The 17,196-nt window shown below is 34.5% G+C and overlaps 2 protein-coding genes and 1 pseudogene across 2 annotated transcripts; 2 read left to right on the top strand and 1 right to left on the bottom strand.

Moving 5' to 3' along the window:
- The first annotated feature begins 1,789 nt into the window (after nucleotides 1-1,789).
- LOC132190656 (probable inorganic phosphate transporter 1-9) lies at nucleotides 1,790-4,007 on the top strand. The gene is made up of 2 exons (XM_059605696.1): nucleotides 1,790-2,536; nucleotides 2,937-4,007. Exons 1-2 carry the CDS (start codon nucleotides 1,839-1,841, stop codon nucleotides 3,790-3,792), a joined length of 1,554 nt encoding a protein of 517 aa, XP_059461679.1. The 5' UTR covers nucleotides 1,790-1,838; the 3' UTR covers nucleotides 3,793-4,007.
- A 2,250-nt stretch (nucleotides 4,008-6,257) lies between these two features.
- LOC132191115 (probable inorganic phosphate transporter 1-8) lies at nucleotides 6,258-7,948 on the top strand (annotated as a pseudogene).
- Nucleotides 7,949-8,402: 454 nt separating this feature from the next.
- Nucleotides 8,403-10,809, bottom strand: LOC132189798 (cysteine protease XCP1-like). The gene is made up of 4 exons (XM_059604591.1): nucleotides 10,304-10,809; nucleotides 9,795-10,026; nucleotides 8,839-8,979; nucleotides 8,403-8,707 (listed from the first exon to the last, which is right to left on the bottom strand). Exons 1-4 carry the CDS (start codon nucleotides 10,771-10,773, stop codon nucleotides 8,492-8,494), a joined length of 1,059 nt encoding a protein of 352 aa, XP_059460574.1. The 5' UTR covers nucleotides 10,774-10,809; the 3' UTR covers nucleotides 8,403-8,491.
- Between the last annotated feature and the right edge of the window lie 6,387 nt (nucleotides 10,810-17,196).

Below are 17,196 nucleotides of genomic sequence, written 5' to 3'. Positions count from 1 at the left end.
AGAAAAAAAAAAGTGATTACCGCATTATAAGTGATACATGACAACTTTATAGACTGAATTAAAAGAAGAATTAAACTTAGATTGAAAGAAAACTTTATCAGCATTTATTGAAAACACAAACTTGTTGCTTAATCATTTAACTAATTATAGGTTGTCAGATTTGTTTATAATAGAACTTCAGTCAAACATGTAGTAAAATGTTGCTAAAGGTACTACATCTTTTATTACAAGTATTTTTACAAATAGATGTGGCAGTCCATAATTGGTGACATATTAGCATTTTCCATCATTTAGTTTGAGCATGTATAAAAAAATGTACATAAATTTCCTACACACCAACCTTTAAAAGTGACAAATGTCCTTTAACATGCTATTGAAAAAAATAAAAATAAATTGTATTTCTTAAATGCTAAAGAAAACATGTTATTCCAAAATTTCCTACAAATCAATTTATAGCAAACTTTTTTCCTCAAAAACTCAAATGAAATTTTTTTTCAAAAAGATATACAAACTAAATAATGTTAAGTATAATGTGTGAGTGTAAAATAATAGAGTGGTTAATATAGTATTATTGGGTTGTATGGTGTTTTAATATGCTATGTTATGGGCTCACAAAAAGACCATGGATTAATACAAGAATTTTTTTGAAATTTAAATAGTTTTGAAAGGAAAATATATACTTTATTCTTCAAAAAATTAATGCGATCCAAAACAGGTTTTCTTGAAAAGTCCAACCCATGGAAAACAAGAGAAACAGACAAAACCTATACAAGACCAAATGGAACATGAAGAGAAGGCGATCCCAAAGATACACCAAAACCCAAAACATTAATTTGTTGTTTTATTTAATTCACGAATATATCGAATATTCACCGAATCATGCGACACAATCCACTCATCGTCACCATCAACGAAATTACCTGCAGCTACCGCCTAATTAATATATCGTTACACGTACAGAGGATTGTGGTCCCGCCAAGAACGTGCGATATCGAGGCGATTCATTGAGAATGAATAGTTTTAAATCGAATCATTTTAAGGAAATAAAAAACTAAAAGTAGTTGATGGATGATTCAATTAATCACCCGTAAGGTGGAGATGTAATCCTGTAAATTTTCATATAATTCGTAAATTTAATATCAACTCAACATAAAATTAGCAGTTTAGAGTTAAAAAATTTTAATGGATTGGGTTCATGACTTTATATATAGTATTGACAATTTTTTACATAACTTACAAATCTAACATAAAATTAACGAGTTATAATCAAAGAGTTTGATCAATTTAATTAAATTGTTCGAAATATAATTAACTTATATAGCTCTATACCTAAACCCCAATACGCAAACACAAATTACTATCTCTAAGCAGGAGGCCATGACCCCAGCCCCTAGTGGTGTTGAAATTATTCTTAATTTACCCTTGAGATTATATCTTTAGTACTGTTGCAGATTATCATTCTAAAAGTCTTGGTCTTTTGCATAATGTCCCTATCTTATAATTAAGGGACTACGTGTGGGGCCGGGAGTGATTGATGATCCCTTTGAGAGCGAGGCATGCTGGTGGTCGGAACTTCCTATGAGGTCTGACAACTCATTAATTTCCTTTTAATATTATAAATATTATTATTATTTTGTTTAGTTTAAACCATTCATTTGAAGGAAGGGAGTCATTGGAATTATGCACTTACAAAACTGCAACACGTATACATTGTCAAAAGTCCAACATCACACGTACGCCACAGTTTATAAAAGAGGAGCTAATTTCTCTCTTTCCTCAAGTGTAGACTGTATCCTTAAAGCTCAACAAAAGGATAAGGGTTGGAAAATTTTCCAACAATGGCGTTGAAGGTTCTTTCAGCCCTTGATACAGCGAAAACTCAGTATTACCACATCAAGGCCATCATCATAGCCGGCATGGGCCTCTTCACCGACGCCTACGACCTTTTCTGTATCCTTCCGATCATGGGACTCATCGGGCGTGTGTACTTTGAAAATGAGCCTGATGGGTCCAAAAAGTACAAGATCGTTACTTCAACGATGCTGGCAATCGCTCTTTTGGGCACCGCCATCGGTCAGCTCTTGTTTGGTAGTCTTGGCGACCGAGTCGGAAGGCGCCGCATGTACGGGATCGCATTGATGATCATGGTGCTCAGCTCCATAGGATGTGGGTTTTCGATATGTACGACAAGGAACTGTGTTCTAGTGAGTCTTGGGCTGTTCAGGTTCATGTTGGGCTTGGGAATTGGAGGAGACTATCCCTTGTCGGCTACCATCATGTCGGAGTTCGCTAACAAGACGACACGTGGAGCACTCATAGCTGCGGTTTTCAGCATGCAGGGCTTAGGGATTTTGACTGCTTCCATGGTCACGATGATGGTGTGCAAGATATTTGACGCTACATCGGACGTACGCGTATCGGCAACGGATCCGACGCCTCAGAAGGCTGATATTGCATGGAGGTTGATATTGATGTTGGGGGCAATTCCAGCTGCATTAACCTTCTATTGGCGTATGCTTATGCCCGAAACTGCCAGGTCATTATATTTTCTTAATTATATTTTTTTTCTTTTTTTTTTATAAAAAAAATTACATGTATTTTTTATAAAGTAGTTGATATAAAATTTTGAAAACGAAAGTAAGAATCGTATATATCTTAAACACATAATAATTTAATAAATTATATTAAAAAAAAGCCTTTCCACATGCAATTATTCTTGAGGAAAACTTGTGGCTGAAGGAATTGGTTTTTCTTAGTCTTTCGATCCAAAAAGTACATGGCTTTTAATTTATCATGATCAATTATAAGTTCAATTGTAATTTTAAAAGTCACGACATTCTTAGTGTGACACAAAAGTTATATAAAAGTGACTTATAACATTAATCAAGAAATTAATTATACCTAAATTAAGAAAAATAATAAATTCGTATATACAGATATACAGCTTTGGTGGAGCATAATGTGGCCCAAGCGGCTAAGGACATGGAGAAAGTGTTGGAAGTTTCAATGAGTCAGCTTGCGGAAGATAACCCACTCCCACCAAATGAACTGCCCTATCCCCTCTTCTCCAAGCAATTCTTTCGTCGCCATGGTCGTGATTTATTCGCTTCTTCCTGCACATGGTTTCTTGTCGACATTGTCTTTTACAGCATGAATGTCTTCAACCTTCAGATATACGGAAATCCACTGGATACAAAAAAAAATGCCTACAAAGAAGCTTTAGATGTTGCCAGTGTCCAAGCAATTTTCGCTGTATGTTTCACAATTCCAGGCTACTGGTTCACTGTCTATTTCATCGATCGTGTTGGAAGAGTCAAAATCCAAACAATGGGTTTTCTCTTCATGGCAGCGGTTTATTTATCAATTGGGATACCCTATATACCATATTGGCAAAATCACAAAGATTTAGGTTACAAGGTCCTCTATGGCCTTATCTTTTTCTTCTCAAATTTCGGACCAAACACTACCACCTTTATAGTTCCCGCTGAGCTTTTTCCAGCGAGATTTAGATCAACATGTCATGGCATTTCTGGGGCTGCTGGGAAGGTGGGGGCAATTATTGGCTCAGTTGGAATTTACTGGGCTTTACAGGTTCATCGAAAGGACCATGGTGCTAAGCCCAACCCAATTATAATGACTGCCGTTATGGTAATACTTGCCGGAGTTTGTGTGATGGGAGCGGTGGTAACATATTTGTTCACGCGTGAAACAATGGGGAGATCATTGGAGGAGAATGAGAATGAGGATGAGCTATCCCAGAGAGATGTGTTTGTAGTGCAGATGTCTTACTGATACTAGTGTCAACTCACTTTCTTCTCCCGACCATATTCAAGCTCCTGTTGTCTAGACTATAGATTCGTTCTGTCTCTAATCATTCCGTGGGTGTGATTTAGGTATAGCGTATTTTGTATGTAGAAAACCCGCTTGCGCGTGTGCAGATGGTAAATAGCATCTCATATTATATGTAATATTTTAGAAAAATCTTTGCAACACGTTGTTGTAGTAAATAAGACCGCGTCTTTCGTTTGTTGCTTTTACTTCTTTCGGGTGGGATTAAGAAGCCAACCATTTTGTTGCGTTTAATTGGGATCAGGGTGCCTCAACAACCGATGAACAGCCTTATTTTCCTTTCAAAAAAAAAAAAAAACAAGGCCTTATTTTAAAACAGGCCCATTTACATACGTTTCGATAGTGGGCTCGGGGGCAAGCTGTCTCAGGCCTTACACTACTATTCGCTTTCTACTTAATTACCTTTTTCTTTCCTTCACTCAACCAAAACAAAAAAGATTTATCTTTTAAGGATCAGTGTCATTTCTAGCAAAAGAAGTAACCTATACATTATTAGATATAATTAGATATGTGGGGCCAAAAATATGGTATGTAGTAATCACTTCTTGCATACTAAAAGAATACATGACAATTCTATAGATTGGATTAGAATAAATTTGTTTCCCTAGTTTGAAAGAAACTCGGATAGAGATTTCTAATAAGTATGTTGCCCAAATTATTTTCAATTTGGTTGTAAATGTAAGAGAGCTTTTATGAGTTCCATTTGTTCGAGCAAGTCCCCTCTATTCGGGCAAATGGACCCTATATATAGAACTCACTCACATTTACTATTTGAATGCCTAGCAATTTGGATCCATAAAACTCTATCCATTTTTTAGCATTTTATTTATCAAGATCATGAGTAAGCTCCAACCTGTGTAATATAGACTATATAGTTAATGCTGTAATATTCTTAATCTTTAACCAAATCAGCTGATATTTCGTTAATAAAATATAATCGTTAATTGATTAATTATTTGGGTTAAATATCTTATTTTCCCGTGCTTTAATTTTTTAATTTTTTACTTCTTAATGTTTAGTTTTTATCACAAGAGATACCTATAATTTGCCTAAAGATGAAAATGGTACCTTAGTCTTTAGGAATCATAAAAACAACAGACGAGGTAGGTGTGTCCACTACCTATTCAACCTATTCCAGTTGTCGTAATAGATCTCAACTTCTCAAGCAGCCTGCATGATTGCTTACAAATTAAGATGTCTCGTCTAGTCACCGGGCCGAGCCCACCAAATGTTTGGTTAAAATCGTCCCCTGCCCAATCCTTTTTTCTTCATAAATTAACATTAGCTATTAATTTATGAGGAGCTAATGTTTAGTTTTATGTTTTATTTATTTTTTATGGGCTAATATTTTATTATTATTATTATTATTAATATAGCTAAAATTTTGTTAAGCTACGTATTCAAGAAATTTATTGAGCACAGTAGCATCTTAATAAATCTTCAGTCATTTTATTAAACTATGAAGTCTTTTAAAAAAAAAAAAAAAATTGCTACATTTTAACAATTTTCTTAAGCCAAATGTAAGTGCTCTAAAGTCTGAAGAAAACATGCTTGTGGTATATAATAGGCTTGTGATAATTTTTATATAGAGCTACGGGAGATTCTAGCTGTTGCTGAGTCACTAAAATATTGAACCTAAACGATTTTAGCTAACAATTCCCTAATCATGCGACACGTGCAAATGCCGACTTGTTTGATGACACGCAGACCAAAATAATTCGCTAAGTCTGATGAATCATTTAACTCTCTTACATTTGTTTCATCCTCTTTAACATTTTTTCTTCTCATTCGTTTTTAATTTGGACCATTTGTCCCCCATCATTAAAAAAAAAAGAAAAAGAAAAAGGACATTTAATTACTTCCAAAACGATACATCACATCGTTGGTCGTTCACTGGCCGTGGTATTAAGAAAAACAAAACAAAATTTTAAAAAAGAAGAATAAAAAACCAATTGACCTGTAAACATTTTAAATCATTTTTCTAAATACAAATATTTACTTTAATTTAATTAAAGGAATCAAAATGATTATTACTCCGTACCAATACAACTACATTGCAAAAGTCAAACCCCCTCAAAAAATAAATAAAATAAAACAAGAAAACAGGCAACATCTGCACACGAAATGAAAGTGATATATAATTAGGTCATCGTACCTACCTTGTTCGTTCCCCTAGAACCAAACAGCGATTTTAAGTTTTATTAAATACACAATAATGTAAGATACGCGATCCGCATATTCGTAGAATCAGGGAAACGTATTGTCAACGGTCAACTCTGTGTCACCATCTAGGAGACGACCTGGAGCTATTCAACGTGCAAGCCGTACTCCACATTATTAAGAGACGGAGATCGGGCAGTTTCAGACTCTCACATGGTGTGGAGTAGTGGGACTGAAATTTTCCAAGAATGGCGTTGAAAGTTCTTTCAGCCCTCGACTCTGCGAAAACTCAGTTATACCACTTCAAGGCCATCGTCATAGCCGGAATGGGCCTCTTCTGCATCCCTCCGATCATGGCGCTCATCGGACGTATGCACTACGAGAACGAGCCAGAGTCCAAGGAGTACATAGTCCCACCAGTGGTCGTATCGACTATGGTGTGCATCGCACTTCTGGGGACCGCGATTGGCCAGGTGGTCTTCGCAGGCTTGGCGACCGAATCGGGAGGCGCCGCGTGTACGGTCTGGCGTTGATGATCATGGTGCTCGGCTCTTTAGGATGTGGGTTTTCGATATGTACGACGAGGGGCTGTGTTCTGGTGAGTCTCGGGATGTTCAGGTTCTTGCTGGGATTGGGGATTGGTGGGGAGTCAGGGACTACCCCTTGTCGGCTACCATCATGTCGGAGTTTGCTAACAAGAAGACACGTGGAGCGTTTATAGCCGCGGTTTTCTCGATGCAGGGCTTCGGGATGTTGGCTGCTTCCACCGTCACGATGGTGGTTTGCAAGATATTTGAGCACACATCGCCCGGAATTGTAAATGATCCGACGCCCAAGGAGGTTGATATCGCATGGAGGTTGATTCTGATGCTGGGTGCTATTCCAGCAGGAGTAACACTTTATTGGCGTATGATGATGCCCGAAACTGCCAGGTAGTTAATTACAATTTAATTTCAATTTGGTGTTGATTCTAACGGATATTTAATATTTGGTATAATTAATCAGTTTTTTTTTATAATTATGTAATGTTTTAATCCCAGATATACAGCTTTGGTGGAGCAAAATTTCCTCCAAGCGGCTAAGGACACGGAGAAAGTGTTGGAAGTATCAATGGAAGAGATTCCGGAAGAGAACCCGCCGCCACCAAGTCCACCGCCCTATCCCGTCCTATCGAAGAAATTCTTTCGTCGTCATGGCCTTGATTTATTCGCTTGTTCCTGCACATGGTTTCTTCTCGACATTGTGTTTTACAGCAGCAACCTCTTCCAGTCTAGGATATACGAACATTATCTGTCCGAGCCAACAAAAATGAACGCCTATGAAGAGGCTTATGAAATTGTAAAACTCCAAGCAATTATGACAGCCTGTTCTACAATCCCAGGCTACTGGTTCACCGTCTATTTCATCGATCGTGTTGGTAGAGTCAAAATCCAAATGATGGGTTTTCTCTTAATGGCAATGGTTTATTTACCTTTCTATGAAATGGAAAGGTAGCACCAACGTGGGTTTCATGAAGCTCTACGGCCTAACCTTTTTCTTCGCAAATTTCGCACCAAATACCACCACCTTCATAGTCCCCGCTGAGCTTTTTCCAGCAAGATTTAGATCAACATGTCATGGCATTTCTGGGGCTGCTGGGAAGGTGGGGGCAATTATTGGTTCAGTTGGATTTTTGTGGGCTTCACATAATGAAAAGGAGAAGGGTTATCCCAAAGCAATCGGAATGACTGCCTCATTGGTAATTCTCGCCGGAGTTTGCATTACGGGATTGCTGGTGACATTGTTTTTCACGCGTGAAACAACGGGGAGATCATTAGAGGAGAACGAGAACGATGATGAAGAACCAAATAATCCGTGTCTGTGGAAATATCTTAAGGGTTCGAGTGTCGTGTCTATTTCTCCGAATGAAGCTGATCATTCCGTTAACTCTAATCTTTAGTACTACGTTTGTGTTTTTGTCAAAACCACGATTAATTAGGGCTTTCTTTCTCCCTCTTGTGTCATGCTGGAGTGATATATGATCGATTAATTTATTGTGTGATTGAGATCGAAATTGAATTTGTAGCAGATCTTTCAAATCAAAGTTCTAGTTTGTAGAAAACTGTCGGTCGTATGGAATTGGTATGGAATTAATAATGGAATCCCAAGGTGCATGAAATTCTTTGTACATTTGCTACGTACATAGTCACTGATCTATTAGTACGTAGAACTTTTACGTCTCTTTATGTTTATGCAACAAGAGCTTATCAAGATCCTTGTGACAATTGGTAATAGTGAAATTGCTTATTAATGATTTTGTTTTTTGGCAAATTATGAATTATCACATCGGGTTTCTCTAAATAAAAACTTTGAAACGACGTTGTTTCTTTATGGATGTCGAAAAACCAAATTAAAAGCAAATTAAAAGCACAAGGCGTTTCATTATTCTAAAATAGAACCAATATTTCTTTCGTTATATATATATTATATATATCCCTTCCTTCTATTTCTTTTTGGTAGGATAAGAAGCCATTTTGTAGATTCCACATTGCCCTTCAGGCTTCCCATTGTTTCTCTTCATCCTTATGTAACCTTTCTCTCCCCATTTTGGTCCCCAAGAATTCTTCACAAGGATGTAATCCAAACCCTTTGATGTCCCATATCCAACGGCTGCTACACCGTGATCTAGCTCTGTCCCACAACGGCCATCAAAGATTCCCTGCAAGTTCAAATCGATCTCTTAATATATTACAGCTTCATATGTACAAGTCGTTACATATATGTAATTATAATTCATAAATAATTTGTAGAATTTTAAAAATTGGTTATAGTAATTGGTAGAAAGCTTACACCACTGTAGAATTGGAAGGCTCTGCCAGAAGCCTCAATAGCCACACTCAGGGGCTGGTTCGCAAGTGCCTTCAAGAGGCTTTCTTCATCGTTCTCGGGTACGTCATGGTAGCCACTGATGGTCACTACGTCCAATTGTGCCTGGAGATTTGTAGAATTTTAAAACTAATTTTGATTTTAGTAAAAAAATAAAAGGAACGAAATGAAATAATAAATCATCAAATTAAGTAAACTTGATGTGCAATTTATATATGTTAAATGTTAATAGCTTGATTGTTAGCATACTTACCAGATTGCAGATTGCATCAAAATATGAATTAAATCAATAATAAGATCATATCGTGCAAATCTAATCTTAACAAACTTAGGGTCTGTTTGGGTATACGTTTGAGGAGCTTAAAAGCGCGCTTAATATTTAAAAAGTTCGTTTGAAGAAAAAAATACACGTTTGATAAAAATAATTGAAAGCGTTTTTAAGAGTAAAAAAAGCCTAAAAATGACAAAAATATACTTTTGACAAAAGCTTAAAAATGAAGCTTTTGGAAAAAAAAAAAAAAAAAAACGTTTTTTGACTCAAAAACTTTATTTCTTAAACGTGATCCCACACATGCTCTCAATGTGCTGAGTGGGCCATTTTTTGCTAGACTTTTGGTCGTAAACAATCAATTTTACGAATCTAATGTTTTAGATGGATTTGGATTCCTTGCAATTTGCAAATCATTCGGGCAACTCCACAAAGAGGGCAGGCAAGGAGACCGTTTGTCTTGGGCATGTGGGCCTCAAACTTTTTGCTACTAGTGACATCTTGGCCCGCGCACTTGAATTGCCTACAATTCAATAAGCTCTAATAGACCGGACGGCCTTTTTCTGTCAAAGGCCCAATATGTAAGTTTCGAAAAATGGGCTTCTGTGAAAACTGTCACAGGCCGGCCCAAGATAATGAGTTTTGTACGCACCTTTTTCATCTCACAAGTGCCATCTTTCATGAGGTAAGGGTAGTCTGCTTCGTTATGAATTCCACCATTAGAGACAATGTAGGCAAATGCATAATCCATGAGGCCCCCATTGCAGCCATTATTGTAGGTTTTGTCACAATCAATTAGCTCTTGCTCAGACAGAGAAGTCAAATTTCCTGTAACAAGTTGGTTTATGCCCTCTACTGCTGCTACGGTTGAAAAGGCCCAGCAACTACCTGCATCATATTCACCAACTTCTTCTCAATTCTGCTGCATTATTAATGATATACGACTAGAAATTAAGATTCAAATTGACCAAAGGGCCCACCAAGCCTACTCATTTTTTTATTTTAATAGAACAATCCAACTATATTTATACAGGAACATGGGATTCAGATGATCAACAATAGTGACAATTGGGATAGTAAATGTGAGTAAATAGTTAATGATTTTGAATGAAAATTAACAAAAATAGTAAATGCATAATATAAACAATAGTTTAAAGATACTTGCCACAGGAGCCTTGGTTCTTGACATGAGTGACAGCACCTTTCTTCCTCCAATCCACAGACTTGGGCAAATCCACGACATCTCTGTAACTAAATTCTTGTGGGGATTGCCTCTTCTTAGGCAACTCAGGCTTGATGAGTCCCAGATGCATCTGTTTGAACTCTTCATGGCTTAAATCTGCAAACTCGTTCAATCCAAGCCAATAGTTACTAACCTTTTTGTTCGTCTCATCGATGTGTTCCAGATTATCCTTAAAAATATCAAATCTATGCAACTTTTCCTCTATACTCTCGTAGCTTTTGCTGTGTTTTGACATCCACGATTCAAAGAGCTCAATGAGCTTATCCATGGACGTCAAATCCTCCGGTGAATACCCCACGATGGAGAAATCTCGAGCAAATGCGGAACAGGCAAATAGACATACGGAGAAGGCGAAGAAAACCTTTGAATATGTACTGGAAATAACCATTTTTGTTAGAGTTTTTAGTAGTAAGGGAGAAGAACAATGGAGGGATTGATTGATGGAGATGAAGGGGAAGCTGGGGGTCGTTTATATACATACATATATCATATATAGTTTATTATTTCATATGTTGCTTAAAGTAAAGTTGATGGGATCTTCATGAATACTGAGTCTTTAAGCTTGGTTCTTCAGCTGGCTTTGAATCCAAGTATACGATCAAATGATTCAAATGCCTTAACAATCGGTGGATTAGGATGGTGTTTTATTGCACAAAACAAGCTTCAATGAATCAGCCCCGTGAAAATTAAACATCACAAGGACAAACGCATTTTTCTCCTTTAGGGTTTGAGAAAATTCCTACGTTTTAGTTCATTAAATTGATTTTTTATTTATTAAAATACATAATATTTTTTTACACATGTCCTATTAATTTAACATTTGTCGTTAGAATATGTTATTAATTTTTGTAATAAAGCATTCGATTCTCACGTACAATTTTATTTCATGATTCTTATTAAATTTTACTGTAATAATGTATACGTTGCTTTCCAAATCATGATACGATAAAAATAAAATCTAGGCAGTAAATGGTTAAAGCAAAATAATGATGTACTTTTGGACTCAAGCTCTGTACTATATATTCACCAAAATGTTGTGCTGATTGCACTCCATGATTATGTATTTGTCTGCAGCCAAAAATTTGGAAGATTGTACATTCTGTCAAAATTTGTGTAGGCTGACCAGGCAATGAAGATGATTTTTTATTTTTTATTTTAATTGAATAAGAAATAAGTTATAAGTGTGGTTGAGTTGCCTCATTCTTTAAAGAGAGTTAACGTTTGTTGAATCACACCCTTAAAGAAGCGACTTAAATTAGACATAAAAGTCTTCTTTCTTTTCTAGATTGTAAAGAAAAAGACTGTAAAGTAAAACTAAGCACATGAGTTTGTTTTCCTAGCTCGGAACAAGTTGATAGTATATATATATATATATATATATATATTTTTTACTTTCCAATTTATAGTGGTTCAGATTTTCTATCTCCTACAAATCATTTGAATATATATATATCTATATATATATATATATATATGGGAAATGCTAGAATGCAATATATTTCCATAATTTGTCCATATGAATCCTGTGGCAAAGAGCACATGGCCATTTGGATTAGTTTATTATTTATTTTTTAAAAAATTTAAAATCAAAATCAAAATAGAAAAAAACTAATAAAAAAATTAAAAAAAAAAATACAAGGGGTGGCCTGCCACCCCTAGGCCTTTGGGGGTGGTTCAGCCACCCCTATGGCCCTTGTATTTTTTTAATAGTTTTTTTCTATTTTGATTTTGATTTTAATTTTTTTTTAGAATAAATAATAAACTAATCCAAATGGGCCATGTGCTCATTGCCACAGAGGATAATTGGTTTGTCGAGGAAAAAGGCTTTGCTATAATAATTCCCCATGATACGTTATTTTCCCGGTCGGCTTATTAGTGATCATTTTTATGTGGAGATGAGTCAGATGAACATTTAGGAGATAGCTGTGGACCAAAAGTTAGGCAACTTTAATTTTATCCAGCAGCGTCCCTTGGTCTATGAATAATCCTACTCTTTGCAAATAATCAAATATTGGCCCCAACTAGCTAGATGGACACCCTCGGTTGGGCTCCTTTGCTAACAATTTTTTTTTTCATAAAAAATTTGAAATCCTTTACACATTTTGCATAATTTGAGACAGAATCAGAAGGCCTTTAGAGGCCAAAAAGTATATAGCTAGCCACTAATGTTGCCCATCTTGTAAGCAACTTTTTAAAAAGAAAAATTACTATGATTAAGTTTAAATAAATTTTTGATGCCTAACATTTAACTTAGGTTTGATTTTTCATTCTTAATTTAAATTTAAAAATGTCCGCCAATTTCATCTCATAAAATTTAGAAAAATATTGAATACAGATCATATCAACCTCTAGTTTACATTGCAGGCCATAATGATCTGTCATATGTACTTTGAATGGTAGATGATGTGGCTTTGAAAATTAATTATTGCCTATTGATCTTATAAACTTTTGGTTCGCATTGCATGCCATAATGATCCGTCCTATTTACTTTGAATGATAGATAATGTGGCTTTCAAAATTAATTATTCTCTATTGATCTTATAAACTTGTGGTTCGCATTGCATGCTATAATGATCCGTCCTATTTACTTTGAATGGTAGATGATGTAGCGTTGAAGGTCATTCCCTACTGATGTTACCAACCTCTGGTTCTCATTGCAAGCCATAATGATTCGTTCTATGAACTTTTTTTTTTTTTTTAGTCTCGTTCTATGAACTTTGAATGGTCTTTTTCTACGCCCAAGTTATTATTGTGACTCCCTACCAGGATATTTTTTCTAATTTCAGTAAACTCCAACCGTTTAAAAAAAATAAAAAATAAATAAAAAGAAAGTGGAAAATCAAAAAAACGACAAAAGGAAGTAGGCGTGGTACCAACCTATTCCCGGTCTCGTAATAGATCCGAAGCAGCCTGCAAGATAGGCTATATAGCGTACGAGTTGTCTTGTCTCTCTCACCGAAAAGAACACCGCACTCTCACGTGTGTTTTAATTCCTCATTATATTTCTCTGATTATCAATCAAAAGTAGTGGACCAAATGCGGCCAAGCCGCATTCGGATCTCCGTAATTTGTCTTAGTAAACTGTTACTATTTTCGACAATACTTTGAAAAAGAGTCCACATAGGACTCCAAGCACTCATTCAAATTCATTTCTTTCCTATTTATAGCCAATTTTTTTTTTTTTGACATAATTCTCAAATTAGACATAAATTAATACGAAATTAAATCATTAAGAATTAAAAATTAAATTTATTTAATTAAATGAATCAAATTACAATTAATATATATAATTTTATATTCATATTCGACATGACTTGAACTCAACTTGATGTTAATATAAAATTTAAGAGTTAAAATTGAAAGATTTGACCGATTTAATTAAATGGGTCATATTAAAATTAGCGTGTATAATTTTATATACATATTTACTTTTGACAAGACCCGAAATTATCATCCTTAATTATTGCTAGGTCCCTCTGCTCCCTCATATTCGAATCTCTTAAATTTGGAGTTTTTGAAACGCTAACAATGTATACCATTCATGAAGAAAATGGCTAGAAAACCCACATATTTCAAGCAGCCCCCATCTCTATGAGGGTGGGATAGCACAATCAAATGAGTCACACTGACTCACACAACCCCCACACTATGAATATGTCCAAATTAGTAACAATTGTCACGTGTAAAGATTCCAAGATTATTTTAGGGTGAGTAGGGCAGGCCCTGAGGCAAATTCGGCATATTAATTGCCCAGCTATAGGCCCAGAAAGTGACGGGCTTGTTAATTATTTATAAAGCTGCTACCTTTTATCTTTTCTTTTCTTTTTCTTAATACGAATATTGTCAGATTTCATTAATAAAAGATCAAGAGCATAAAATTCTTACATTTTACTCTCTAATAAATAATAGTAAAAAATTATGAGATTACAAAATCATTAATTCAATTAGAAAATTATTAGGAATCAAATATTATCTATAACTTCAGCTTTCGCTAACCAATGTACAATTATAGTTATAAAACATAAATGTTCAGGGTATACTAGATATAAGACTTGAGTAACCAAAATTCTCAAACATTATTTTCTGGCCGTGAGAAATAATCTCCACATCGATCTTCTCCTTGGCCTAAAAGATTAGGAAAATAACGCACGTCTTCCACCCAAAGATGATGACAAAAATAACAATAAAAAACAAAATCCCTAATATAAGCAGCAGCAAATGAACACATCATCATAAAACATTCTTGAGAAGACACACCTTGGCTGGTGAGACGAGTAAATCTGAGTTTGAAAAATTAACTCTAAATCTAAAACAAAAAAGTAATAAACAAAGTCGGAAGAAACTACAAAAAAATACACTAAATACTGTCGAAGGCGAAATAGGCACAAAGACAGAAACAGGAACAAGAACAAGAACAGAAACATGGAAGAGGACGAGGAAAGGGAGAAGGATCCTCTCCCGTCCAAACGGACGAGGGATTCCCATCCCTGTATTAGTAGGAGTATTATTGTTCAAAATGTTTTTTTTTTTTTAACAAGAATACCCCTGAATTAACAAAGATTGGACCTCTCCGATTGAAACTGACTGGACAGTCCGAGGGAAGAATGGCCCACTTCAGTAATTAATAGCTGCTACCTTGGATTCCAAGAAAGATGGCGGTCCACTATGATTGAATTTGGTTTTATCCTCAACATCAAATAAGGGGACTCATCTACGAGACATGTCCCCCATAGGTCGGTGCTGCCAGGTCCGTCCCTGACCCTCTTTTATTTATTACTACCTAATCTTGTTCACCTGCTCCCAACATCCCTAACCCCTCTTCCTTTCCTGCAATGCAATATACAAATTTAATATAAAATTTAACATCAAATTAATAAATTATGATTAGAGGTTTTGACTCACTTTATTAAATAGATTAAAGGATTGTGAGATTTTAACTCACTCAATTGACAGTGTTGTCCCTAAACTTTCAATTGTGACAATGTCCTTCCCAAACTACTAAAAATTGTTAATATTCCTCCCAATGACAAAATTACTCTTAGTAAAATATAAACAAAAATACTAAAACTTATAGAAAAAACCTAAAACTAACAAAAAAAAATTCAAACTTGGCCAATTTTTTCTTTTTTAAAATCAATTTTATAAGAAAAAAATTTAAAAAATTTAGATTTATTTTTTTATTTTTATAAAAATTGAAAATTTTCGTTTTTTTATTTGATTTTATTTAAATAAAAATTTACGTTTAAAAAAAATAAAATTTTCGCTTAATAAAATGAAATTTTTTGTATTTTAAAACTAAATTAAAAAAAAAATAGATTCTTTTTTTTAAAAAAAAAAATCCCTAAAAAGTTTTTAAAAATAGTTTTTTTTTTTTTTAATGTTGTTTTTTTTTTTAAAAAAACATATTATTTTTAAATTAAAAATTTTCGTTTTTTAAAAAAAAATCAAATTTTTTTTTTTAATTTATAGGGATATTGTTATCTTATTGAGAATTCTATAGGAACATTTTTGTCTTATTGCTAGCCTTGGGGGAGACATTGTTAATGTTTTGGTAGTTTGGAGGGAACATTATCACAATTAAAAGTTTGAGGGGACATTGTTAATTGGGTGGTAGTTTTAGGGGATATGTGGAATTTACCCTAAATTAAATTAGAATTGACTTATATATAAGTTTTGTACTCATATTTGGACATCAATAACTAGCATTTTTTAAGAAAAATTTTACAAAATTCTTATGAATTTTCACTTATTTTGACCATATTTTTTCAAAGTTTAAAAACTTTTGATTAAAGATTTCGAACTATTATTTATTTCAATTACCTTATTTCTGTCGTTAAGATTTTCTTGCTAGAATTTGCAAAATTTTTCAAAATATTCTTATTTTTTAATTTTAAAAAATAAAAATATTCTAAATATGGGTAGAAAGCAAAAATTAAAGTAAATAAAAAGTTTAATATCTTTAATTAAAAAAATTTGAACTTCAAAATGGGTACAAATTTAAAGGTAATTTTGTAAATTTGGATAGTCCTAGAGAATTTACTAATTTTTAAGGTGAAAATGTCGAGGCCAATCAATGGCCTAAAGGTCTAAAGATGACCGTACCTTACCACAAGAAGTAGGCCCCTAGCCCCAATAGAAGGGAGAAACAAACAAAGCAAAAATTAAATTAAAAAAAAAAAAAAGAGGGCCAGGCATGTAGGCTTATGTAATTTGAATATAGAGCAGCAGCAGTAGATCGTAGCTGTTGTTATCTTTTACTTGGGTGAGTCACCAAAGATCTGCACCATTTTATTACCTGATCATACTACACGTGCAACGTCGACGCGTTTTCTTTCATGACGTGCCCAGGCAGAAATCGAGACAGAAACCATACTATTCATTCCCCAAAGAAACACAGCAAAAGCTCTGAACATCTTTTGTACTAGCCGCGGTCATAAAGATTTAAATCCTCTTCGTTAATCTCTAACTATCAGAGAATATGTGGCTTGTACCGCATTCTTATATATGGGAGTTTTTTTTTTATTTTTAGCTTCTATATAAAGAAACCTCTTACCTATTATTAGATTATTTAATAAAAATAAGATGTAGTTTATAGAGTTTTAGTATTATAGGAAACATTCCATGACTAATAATATATGAACCAAACATTAATTTAGTGTGGAGTATGCACTTTGGCTGTAAAAAAAAGGTTTGAATATGATTTTGGTAAGGTGTTATAAATGCTGAGTAATTAATATTAGCAAGACCGAGTCAAAAACTATCGTAGGCCGGGGCCAAAACTTTTTGTTGCTAAGGGCCAGTAGGATGGTTT

The sequence above is a fragment of the Corylus avellana genome, chromosome ca8 (assembly GCF_901000735.1).
Source record: "Corylus avellana chromosome ca8, CavTom2PMs-1.0".
NCBI lineage: Eukaryota > Viridiplantae > Streptophyta > Magnoliopsida > Fagales > Betulaceae > Corylus > Corylus avellana.
This window is presented reverse-complemented; position numbering and strand designations above follow the sequence as displayed.

What these genes read in the sequence shown, in the direction of transcription:
- LOC132190656 (XM_059605696.1), top strand. Translation starts at nt 1,839, where the DNA reads ATGGCGTTGAAGGTTCTTTCAGCCCTTGATACAGCGAAAACTCAGTAT. An exon ending in CTTATGCCCGAAACTGCCAG is followed by an intron (nt 2,537 to 2,936) that starts GTCATTATATTT and finishes TCGTATATACAG; the next exon opens with ATATACAGCTTTGGTGGAGC.
- LOC132189798 (XM_059604591.1), bottom strand. Translation starts at nt 10,773, where the DNA reads ATGGTTATTTCCAGTACATATTCAAAGGTTTTCTTCGCCTTCTCCGTA. An exon ending in AACCAAGGCTCCTGTGGCAA is followed by an intron (nt 10,027 to 10,303) that starts GTATCTTTAAAC and finishes TGATGCAGGTAG; the next exon opens with TTGCTGGGCCTTTTCAACCG. An exon ending in GCACTTGTGAGATGAAAAAG is followed by an intron (nt 8,980 to 9,794) that starts GTGCGTACAAAA and finishes ACAAATCTCCAG; the next exon opens with GCACAATTGGACGTAGTGAC.